This window comes from Phascolarctos cinereus, unplaced genomic scaffold, assembly GCF_003287225.1.
Source record: "Phascolarctos cinereus isolate Bilbo 61053 unplaced genomic scaffold, phaCin_HiC Scaffold_726;HRSCAF=1367, whole genome shotgun sequence".
NCBI lineage: Eukaryota > Metazoa > Chordata > Mammalia > Diprotodontia > Phascolarctidae > Phascolarctos > Phascolarctos cinereus.
Genome location: NW_027556098.1, coordinates 349336369 through 349347819, shown reverse-complemented (window position 1 = coordinate 349347819; position 11451 = coordinate 349336369). Strand labels below are relative to the sequence as shown.

General features: G+C 38.2%; 1 protein-coding gene and 1 pseudogene across 1 annotated transcript; one reads left to right on the top strand and one right to left on the bottom strand.

Annotated features, from left to right (window-relative positions):
- Window positions 1–730: 730 nt before the first annotated feature.
- Window positions 731–2631, bottom strand: LOC110195144 (olfactory receptor 52I1-like). Its single transcript, XM_020967776.1, has 2 exons — window positions 2513–2631; window positions 731–1787 (listed from the first exon to the last, which is right to left on the bottom strand). The coding sequence occupies exons 1-2, from the start codon at window positions 2629–2631 to the stop codon at window positions 731–733; spliced, it is 1176 nt and encodes a 391-aa protein (XP_020823435.1).
- Window positions 2632–8314: 5683 nt separating this feature from the next.
- LOC110195001 (translationally-controlled tumor protein-like) lies at window positions 8315–8831 on the top strand (annotated as a pseudogene).
- Window positions 8832–11451: the final 2620 nt, after the last annotated feature.

The following is an 11451-nucleotide window of genomic DNA, read 5'->3' as shown; positions in this document are numbered from 1 at the left end:
ATGTGGAGGCAATGTTAGAGAGCCCAAGGCCTCTCTCCCTACCCAGAGGCTTACAACATTCCAAATCCAGATGCAGCCAGGCAGTTCTCAATCATTGGCTAATGCATTGTTTGTTGCCCATGTAATATTCAGTATTGGCTCAGAACCCAAACAAAAGTCTCCTTCTCTTTTCCATGAAGAGACCAGAAACAGTATATATGTTTGCTCTGAAGTTCACTTGGGGTAATGTCACCAGAGCAGATTAATCATACTCATAAGGACCAGGCTCATTGACCAATCCCAGTTCCCTGTTACATTAGAATGTAAGTTGAGGTCAGGGATTTTTCTTCTTTTGTAATTGTATCCATAGCATTTAACAGTATTGCCTCAGACAAACTGAGATCTGGGAAAGACTTTAGCTTAAAAAGGCCAAAGTCTCCCATTACATCTGGATTCATCTCCAGTCATCCTGATCTATGTCTTGCCACTGGATTCAGATGACCCTGGAGAAGAGAATGAGGCTGATGACTTTGCATAGCTCTGCCTCACTTAAATCTGACTCACTTGCTAGTCAAGACATCAACCTGTGATGTCGTTGGTACTCTTCAAGAATGAAGGGCAAACAACAACAATCTGTATGAGTAGCAACCATGATGTCTGCATGTTCTATGTCAGACCAGTCCAGTCCTACTGATAATTAAGGTTTCTGTCAGGAATAAATATAATTTCAATATTCCTACTTACCCCATTTTCAAATCTCATGTGTAGATCTTATGTCACCCATCACCAACACTTGCTTGGGTCTTCTTTCCCTTTTGGAGTTCACATAGTGGTGACATGGTAGGCTAGTGGCCATTGTGTTCCATATACCCTGACATATCTTCTTAGATCTCAGTCCATAGATGAGGGGATTAAGAGTAGGTGGGATGACAAGGTATAAGTCAGCTAGCAGAACCTGAGTGTGCACAGGAACCATATCTTGACCCCACCAATCCACATAGACAGATATCAACCCAGGTAGATAGAAGAGTGCCATGACTCCTACATGGGAACCACACGTACTAAGTGCCTTGTGCCTAGCATTTTTGGAGGAAAGATTAAATACTGCCTGAAGGATTAGACTGTAAGAGGCAGAGATGAATGCCACATCCATGCCTACAACAACAGAGGACCCTATCAATGCATAGAGATTACTAGTTCTGTGGTCAGAACATGCCAAATTGGCCACAGCCATATGCTCACAATAGGAATGAGGGACTGCATGTGAGCCACAATATTGCAGATTGCTCACCATCCAGCTCAGTGGGGTCAAAGCAATGGTAGCTCTTACCACAATTGCCACATTGATGCCCAGAATTTTCTGTGGTGTAAGGATGGTATTATAGTGCAAGGGTTTGCAGATAGCTACATAGCGATCAAAAGCCATAGCTAGCAGAAGCCCTGACTCCAAGGCTGTGGCTGTATGAACAATGTACATCTGGGTGAAGCAGGCAGTGAAGGCAATGGTGCCATTGCCTGACCAGAAGATACTCAGCATCTTTGGGGCCACAGATGTTGCCATGATGATGTCCACACCAGCCAAGACACACAGGAAATAATACATGGGCTCATGCAGTGCAGGGTCTGCCCAGATCACGGTCATGATGAGGCTGTTCCCCACAAGGACCATAGTATACATGGTGCTGAGGAGGGCTGCTAGCCACAGGTGAGTCTCCTCAAGTCCTGGGATACCCATGAGGAAGAAGGTGGCAGGAGGTAATGATGTGTGGTTGGAGTGTAATCGTAACATCATGGAGGTGATTTCTTTCCTATAAATAAAGCCACAGAAGTCAATAGTACCTAGAGAAGTAATGTAAATTGGGAAGAAAAGTGGAGCTATCTAAAAAGATCAATGTGGCTGCCTCTCAAGGTACTTGTTGACCAACATGGCAAACTCTCTGAAAATAACTCATAAAGAAAAAGTCACAGAGCCAGTATGTTTCAGAGGCAGGACTTGAACTTGTCTTCCCATTTTTGAGTCCAGCTCTCTAGCAAATTTCCTCATGGGTTAAGTATTATATATAATTTGGTTTCTTAGCCTAATATACTTACTTTTATCACATACTGTTTTTCTGTTCAATGAATGTTTCCTGTGTGCAGTGGTACTAGTTGCATGAAATTCTAATATGGAGGAAGATAGGTGGCACAGTGGATAGAATGCTGCACTGAGGGTCAGGAAGCTCTGAGTTCAAATCCTGCCTCAGACAGTTACTAATTATGTGAGCCTAGAAAAGTGAAATTCTTTCATTCTCAATGTCCTCATCCTTAAAATGAGAACAAAATAGTACCTGCCTCCAAGGGTTGTTGTGAGAATTAGTGAGATAATGTTTAAGTACTTTGCAAACCTAAAAACCCTATATAAATGCCATTTTTTTTCTTGATAACAATGCAACATATTATGTATTGATATGTACATTGTACTTTGAAATTGAAATGAGTTTTTTAACTAACTTAGATAGGAATTTATCTTGTTAATGACATGAGTAGAGGATACAATAGGCCTACCAAGGCCCCTGAACAAGTGACACAAATTTCTTCTGCCTGAGGTGGATACTGACTGGGATAATGTGAGATAACAGGAAACATGGAGATCTTGCTTTTCTTAATTGCCATATTTCCCTCTCCTTTCTATTTGCCTCTAAAGAGTCAAATTGCCTATACCCTCCACCCACTTCTTTTTGCTAAGACTTTAATAGCAAGGCCACATATTCTTTTTCATATGAACCAGATCTAGGGTTGAGAAGTAAATTCAGTAATATGTGCAAGAAGTAGGCACTGATCAGGAACCAGGGCAGCAAGTAGATTCATGACCATTTCAGAGCAGAATTTGACTGGCAATCAAAGTAAATCTGATCAACGTGATGAAGAAAAATGACTCCCAGACCAGGACAATATCTTCTGAAATGAGAAGGCAAGTGGATCCCCTGAGCTCTAGCTTTGCTCATCCCTTTCTATCCATGCTTAAGGGATTAACTGGGTAAATGTGACTTGGGGTGGAAGACCAAGACTAGAGGTTGTATGAAAAGACAAAAAGGAGTTGATAAGGACCCTTACTATATCCTCTGGTTTGCCATGTTTCATTGCTTTGATTATCTGTTTATTCTAGTTATTCCTGGAAGCTGACATAGTGCAAAACATATCAAGGAAAAGGCCAAAGAGGTGGGAGGAGAATTTTTCCTAGAATGGTATGAACCTTGATCTGATTGATTAATCTGTACTAAAATCTTACAGCAACAGGAGGGAAGTGATACCCCCCCCAAAAAAAAAAGAATAGATTCCTTAGGTTAGAATTTCCAGGGTTCTCTCTTCAACCCTTCTAATGAACATTTCATTTATAATTCCTCAGTCCTCCAACTCAGTGTCCGTCTCTAAAGTCAGGCTATAAACATTGACCATCACTTCCAAAATTTCACTATTAATTTCATCTAAAACTCTATTGCAGGACATTTTATTTCAGTGATTTAAATAAGCAACAATTGAAATAAAAATTTCTAGCCTCCCATTTCTGAGTCACTGTCTTCAGTTGATAAGTACAGAAAGATTTTCTTTAAAGTTTCTCCTTCCCTGAAAGAACTTACCATCTACACCATCAAATTAAACCTCATAGCAAACAGATCACAGACATGTTAAAGGTTTTATTTTATTTGAGAGGATAAGATGGTGAAGGAAAAGGGATTTCTTAGCCAATTGGCCTTAGCCTTTGAGAGAAGACTATGGTAATGTGCTCAATTCTCATTTTTCTTTGTTGAGGGGAATAGCCCTTGGATTAGAAAAGAAGAAGGTCATAAAATAACTAATATTGAAGTAGTATAAAAGATATGTAAAATGATATTTAAGAGTTTTTGGCTGTCCTTAACAAAAAATAAGTCATTTGGCCCAAGTGTATTAAATTCTTATGTACTGAATGGACCAACAAAAGAGATGGCTGATTCATCATCAATAAAATCTAAAGAAGCATGGAGCAAAACAAAGATGTCACAGAATGAGAGAAGAAAAATTCTGATTTCCAAAAAAGATCAATGAACTTGCCTTTGATTCTTGACAAAATTCTCAGTTGTGTTATTAAAGAGATGGTCAATGAACAACTAGAAAAGGTAGCAGCTATTTATAAAAAGACCCAGCAAACTGATCAAGGAAACTTTGGAGATACGGTTTATGGTACCTAAATTTTGGCAAAAAAAAATTACTTTGATCACATTCTTATGGAAAGAGATGCAAAGAGGCTAGATGATAGGATGATTAGATGAATTTGGAACTGATTGCAAGCCTAGTCTCAAAAAGATGCCATTAATGGTTCCAAATTAACATGGAAGGATATCTCTAATGGAGTATCCCAGGGCTCTGTATTAGGCCCTACAGTGTTAAACATTTTCTCAGGGGCTTGGATAAGGCATAGATGATCCTTTTATTGTTTTGTTTTGTTTTCAAATTTGCACATGATAAAAAGGTAGGAGGGAAAAATAACCTACTGGGTGACCGATTCAGCCCAATATTCCAGCTTATCCAGATCCCCAAGGATCCTAATTCTGTTAATATGAAGTATGGTAGTGTTGAATGTAAACCCTCATATGTGGTTTCAAGAAATCAACTTCATACATACAAGATATAGGAGGTCAAGTGAGACGTCAGTTTGTTTCATGTTGCTGTCATGGCTCAATTAAGGTGTCTCCTCTTCCATTACACTTTCCTCAGCCACTGTAGGTACAAGTTTCATACACTTCTCCCAGAAAGTTTTTGGGAAGGAAAAGCTAGAAACAGAGAGATCAGGCAGACGGTTATGATAATAGTACAACAGTGAGGTTTAATAAATGCCTGAAACATGACAGTGATTGAGAATGGAGAGTAAAGGACAGATAAGGGCTAGTATTTATGTAGCACCTTAAGGTTTGCAAAGCACTTTAGAAATATTATCTCAGTTGATCTTCATAATGGCCCTTTTAGGTAATTGTTATTATCCCCATTTTACAGATGAGGAAAAAATATGTTTAGAGATTTGCCCAAATCTCCTCAGATATTTACAAAGCTAGTAAATATCTGAGGGAAGATTCAAACTCAAGTCTTCCTGACTCCAAGTCCAGCACTCTATCCACTCACTATATCACATTGCCTGCATAGAAGAGATACAGATATACAAGTGATAGAACCATAGAGTGACTGGGAAGAAATGTGACTGACCCTGTGCAAAGTAGTCTGCTAATACAATGGGGAACAGATGTAAAACTATCAAATTCCTTAATAGCTTCAGGAACTCTGAGAATCATGGCATCTTCAGCCAAGCCCAACTTGTTTTTAAATGAGTCCCTTTATAAATTTCAACAAGTTTTCATCCAGCTTCTACTTGAAAACTTCTAGTGAGGAGATCCTGAGGCATCTCATTCTACTTTCAGACACTTTCAATTGTTAATAAGTTTTTCCTATGTGGAAAAAGATGCATCATCAAATCATTGCTCTAGTTCTACTTCTGGGGCCAGTCCTTCCTCACAACAAACGTATAAAGTGGGACATGAAAATATTAGCTTTTTAATTTGCAGTGAACTCATTTGGGAAAGAATCAGGATATTTGGCTAAGATTACAAAGCTATCAAACTTTACCACTTACACCTCTAACATCTTCATTGAATGACTGGAAGTGACTTACCCAAAGCCATTTGGCTGTTAATTATTCTCTGTGAATCATAAATCAGATTCTCAGAGCTGAAAGGGTCCTCTAGTCCAAACCTCTCATTTTTCAGTTGGGAAAATTAAGATTATCACCAGTCCTCTTTATTTAATATAAGCCCATTCCTTCTACACTGTGATTGTTGTTCTTTACCTGAGTCTCCAAACATTTCTCTGGGGAATCTATATTCATAGAGTATTGGAATTAGAATAAGAGAACCTGGGTTTGAAATGTAGATTTCCCTCTCATTATTTATGTGACACTGGGCAAATCACCTCACCACTCGGCTCCAGTTTCTTCATTTGTATAATGAAAGTAACAAACTAAATGACCTATAAAACCATTTTCAGATCTTCGTCTGTGATTCTAAGAGCTCTCTTTGGAGACCACAGTCCAACCCCCCACCCAATAGTCTTTACTCTTCTCCTCAGCAGAGGTACCCACCTCACTCATTATCCTGCCCTACCCTCCTGCAAAGAGGGATCTCCTACAGAATCTCTGTAGAACATGCTGGTCCACACTGAGTGAAAGAAGATTTATATAATCCTTCCACATACAATAGGATGGTGTGAAGGATGAGGGGAATAAGGACTGAGTCTGTACTCTCTACTTTTAGAGAAATCTTCATCTAAGAGGTTTACTCTTTCTGTGGCACATGGATGCTCTTAAGAGACCCTTTTCCCTAGGATACCCAAACTGTTATTCCAAGTTCCCTTGTCCCCAGACAGCCCTATCAGCATCCCCTAGAACAACAACACAGCCATGTCTCCCTAGAGCCTAGCACCCCCCTTTTCCCAGGAAATTAACAGAAAGGAACTGGATATCGAGGTATCCTGGACAAAGAGTCAAAAGACCCAGGTTCTAATTCTAGCCCTCACACTTGGGGCCCCATTCCCCAGTCTAGCAGTTTCCATCTCTATAAAGTCAGAGTTTGGGACAGACTACATGATTTCTATGGTACTCTCCTTTACTAACCAGTTATACTGTTGGGTTCTTAGGCTGAGCTCTATGGGACTGATTAAATAGAGAAAGGGAAGCCTTTGGAATTCAGAGTTGGAGAAATGATGAGACACCCATCTCCCCACAGAACATCTCCACAGCTAATCACCAAGAATCTCTCCCAGGCCCAGCAGAGTCCCTAGTGATAATTGAAGTTTTGCCTCTTTCTTCCTCAGGGGCTAATTTGGAAATTCCTGAAGCAGGGCAATTGTGAGGACAGACCTTTGTGGCCTGAGGAACTAAGGAGCAGGAAGTGGTGCCTTCATTCTGAACTCTTGCTCCCTTTTCTGTCTCCTCCAAGGTGTTTAGACTTCATAGAAGGGAAGAAATGAAAAATATTACACAAGTTCCTTCATTTCACTCTCCCCATTAAAATTCTCAAGTGACTACAAAAAAAGACAAACATCTTCTTAGTTCTCTCCCATTGAAGGGAGGGAGAGAGCATGGCAGGGTGTAGCTCTGAAATACCAAGCAGTTAGAAAGAAAGCAAACTCCCATAGTGGTTGGTGCATCCTTTTGGAGTCCAAGAGATTGACTTGATCAGGAGAAGGGTTGGTACAAGAACTCAAGTCTGCTAATTCCAAAACAAATACATAATAGAGGCTTTGTATATGCACATATCCCAAATTAATAATAATGATATCAATAATAAAAAAATATAGCACCTACTATGTGCCAGGCATTATGCTAAACACTTTAGAAATATTAATCCATTTGATACTCACAACAACCTTGGGAAGCAGATGTTATTGTTATCCCCATTTTACAGGTGAGGAAATTGAGGTAAACAGAGGTTAGGCAAATTGCCCAGAGTCACACAACTAGCCAGTGTCTAAGGCCAGATTTTTTTTAGTTTATTTTTCTTAGAGCACTGAGGTATAAAATCATGTTTTATGACAAATGGAAAGGTTGAGGTGAATGAACGCCATACATTCGACTAATATTTTGAAACATCTAATTTGAGCAAGGCATTATTTGCATGTTATACAAATGAAGTGCTGTTATCATACAAGGATACCTATTGTTGATAACACAGTTCTTAATAGCAATGTTGCAGTATCTGGACCTTGAGAATAACAGGATTTATTTTCCTCCTCTGGCATACATTGTTTTATTATTAAGAATTACTATATAACATTTATTTATTTTTAAATTTTATTTTATTTTTAATTTATAGAATAAAACAAGCATTTCCATAACAGTATAATAAAAAAGATGATGGCATATAAAACTGCAAATCTATTATTTACAACTTGCAATTCCTTTTAAATATATAATGAAGTTATGTAATTTTTTTTCATTTTTTTCCTTCCCTTCCCCCCACCCTAAAGATGGCTACCACTAGACATAAATATGTACATATATGTGAGATTATTCTTTGCATACTTCATCAGCTTTTTCTCTGGATGCAGATGGGGTCTTCCTTTATATGTCCTTTGTAGTTGATTTAGATATTTGTAATAATCAAAATGACTTATTTGCTCGAAGTCATTCTTAAAACAATATTGCTGTTTTTTCCATCAGCTCCCCCCTCCACCTCTACCTCCCAAGTGCAGCTCTGGCTGTGTTTTGCTCACACAAAGCTCTGGGCCCCAGGAGCACTAGCACCATAGCCTTGGCCTCCCTCCTTCCACCGCCATGATCATATACGGGGACCTCGTCAGCCATGATGAGATGTTCTCTGACATTTACAAAATCCTGGAGATCACTGTGCCTGGAGGTGGAGGGGAAGATGGTGAGTAGGATAGAGGATACCATTGATGATTCACTCATCGGTGGAAATGCTTCTGCTGAAGGTCCTGAAGGTGAAGGAACAGATGCCACTGTAATCACTAGAGTTGACATAGTAATAAACCATCATCTGCAAGAAATTATTTTCACAAAAGAATCCTTAAAAAAGTGCATCAAAGACTACATGAAATCAGTCAAAGGCAGAATTGATGAACACAAACCAGATAGAGTAAAACCCTTTATGACTGCAGCTGCAGAACAAATCAAATATATACTTGCTAATTAAAAAAAAAAAAGAACTATCAGTTCTTCACAGGCCAAGCCACGAATCCAAATGGCATGGTGACTCTCTTGGACTTCCACGAGGATGGTCATTCCATACATGATTTTCTTTAAGGATGGTTTAGAAATGGAGAAATGTTAACAACTTCAGCTGATTACTTTGAATTACCTGTCATCACACCTGGCTGCTGCTTTTTGTCATCTACACACTAGCACTTGAACAAACTTGGACTGATGTCATCTTGAGCTTTATTCATTTATTTGTGACCTTGATTTATTTGGAGTAGAGGCATTGTTTTTAAAAACATGTCATGCAGGTTATCTAACATAAAACACATTTAAACCCATTTGAGAGAATTCCTCTTAGTCTAATGTGGTTTTTTTTAAGCTCAAATTACATTAACTTGCAATAGTTGCACCTCAAAGATCATTGTAGAGATCATTGCCTAGTCTTCGGTTACTTTTCAGCATAAGACTCTTCAGACAGACTTTTCTACAGCTGTCTGCTTGCGAAAAAGTGAAGAGATGCCCACAAATGTGCCAACAATATGAAGTAAACCTTTCTGCATTTTCATTTCATCTACAAGTTGAAGTAGAGTTAACTCTGGAAGAGATTACATCCAAATTGAATCAAATGAACGCCGTAAAACAAAAAAAAAAAGTTGCTGTTACTGTATACATCATTCTCTTGGTTCTGCTCATTTCACTCCTCACTATTTCGGGGATGTCTATCCATATTTTTCTAAGATCATCAAGCTCATTATTTCTTATAATACAGTAGTATCTCATCACAGTCATACACCACAACTTGATCAGCCATTCCCCAATTGATGAGCATCCCTAAAATTTCCAGTTCTTTGCCACCACAAAGAGAGTTGCTATAAATTTTTAGAATATATAAATTGTTTTCCTTTTTCCCTAATAATTTTTGAAGAAGACCTAGTCAAAGGGTATAGGCAGTTTAATAAATCTTTAGGCATAATTCCAGATTGCTCTCCAAAATGGTTGGATCAGTTCACAATTCCGCCAACAATGAATTAGGTTCCCAATTTTTCCACATCCCCTCCAACATTTGTAGCTTTGCCCTTCAATCACTTTAGACAACCTGATGGGTGTAAAATTATATCTCAAGGTTGTTTTAATTTATATTTCTCTAATCAGTAATGACTTAGAGCATTTTTTCCATATGACTATAAATTGCTTTGATATCTTTATTGTAAAACTGCCTGTTCATATTCTTTGATGATTTATCAGTTGGCGAATCACTCATCTTCTTATAAATTTCAGAAAGTTCCTTATATAGTTGAGGTATAAGACCTTTATCTGAGAAACTATCTCTAATTCCCCCCAATTTTCTCCTTTCCTTTTGATCTTGGTGACATTTATTTTATTTGTACAGACCCTTTTAAATTTAATGTAATCAAATGTTTCCATTTTACACTTCATTCTGCTCTCCATCTCTTGTTTATTCATAAATTATTTGCCTATCCATAAGTCTGATAAGTAATATGTTATATGTTCTTCAATTTTTCTTATAGCATTTCTCTTTATATCTAGGTCATTTGTCCATTTGTACCTTATCTTGGTAAATGGTGTAAGATATTGGTCTATGTTCAGTTTTTTCCATACTGTTTTCCAATTTTCCCAAAAACTTTTTACCAAATAATGAATTCTTATCCCAAAATCTTAAGTCAAATTAAGTCACTTGTCAAATACAAAGTTACTTTATATTTATTTGCTGCTGTAAATTGTATGTCTGCTTTGTTCCATTGATCTACCTTTCTATTTCTTAGCCGATAGTACATAGTTTTGGTAATTACTGCATCATAGTATAGTTTAAGATCTGGTACTGCTGGGGCAGCTAGGTGGTGCAGTGGATGGAGCACCAGCCCTGGAGTCAGGAGGATCTGAGTTCAAATCCATCCTCAGAACAAACACATGACTGTGTGTTTACTAGCTGTATGACCCTGGGCAAGTCACTTACCCCAATTGCTTAAAAAAAAAAGATCTGGTACTGTTAAACTTCCTTCCTTTACATTACTAATTTAAAAAAAAGTTCGTTCCTTTAATATTCTTGACTTTTTGTTCTTCCAAGTGAATTTTGTTATCATTTTTTCTAATTCAGTAATTTTTTTGGTAATTTAATTGCTACAGCATTGAGTATATGAATTGGTTTAGGTAAAATTGTCATTTTTATTATATTGACTCTGCCTACCTATCCATGTACAATTAATATTTCTCTGATTTTTAAATCTGCTTTTATTTGTATAAAAATCTAAGGCCAGATTTTCACTTGGGTCTTTCTGACTCCATGTCCAGTCCTCTGTCCACTGTGCCAATTTTTAAAGGAATTTCTCCAAAAACTTATTATTTTTGAGAGGGCAAAGCCAAGGTGGAAAAGAAAATGCAGGGACTGCCCTAAGTTCTCCCAAATTCCCCTTCAAGCAACTTTTAAAAAACAAATTCTGGAGTGATAAAACCCACAAAAGGATGGGATGAAATAATTTCTCATCCCAAGACAACTTAGAAGGTTGGCAGGAAAAGCCTGTCACACTGGGGTGAGAATGGAGCATAATCTAGCAGAGGCAACATCCCTGTAAGACAGTAGGAAGTCCTAAGCCCCTGTGCAGGACACCAGCATTGGAGGCAATTGAATCACCCCTGGGACCTGCTATCAGAGAGACCCCACTTCCATAGCAACCCGGCAGCAGGACACCACAAGCAAAAATATCTCTCCTTCAGGGACAGCCACCAGAATGCTT

Coding starts and splice junctions, on each gene's coding strand:
- LOC110195144 (XM_020967776.1), bottom strand. CDS start 2,631: ATGGCAATTAAGAAAAGCAAGATCTCCATGTTTCCTGTTATCTCACAT. Junction 1,788..2,512: donor GGGGCCTTGGTAGGCCTATT/GTATCCTCTACT, acceptor CTTTATTTATAG/GAAAGAAATCACCTCCATGA.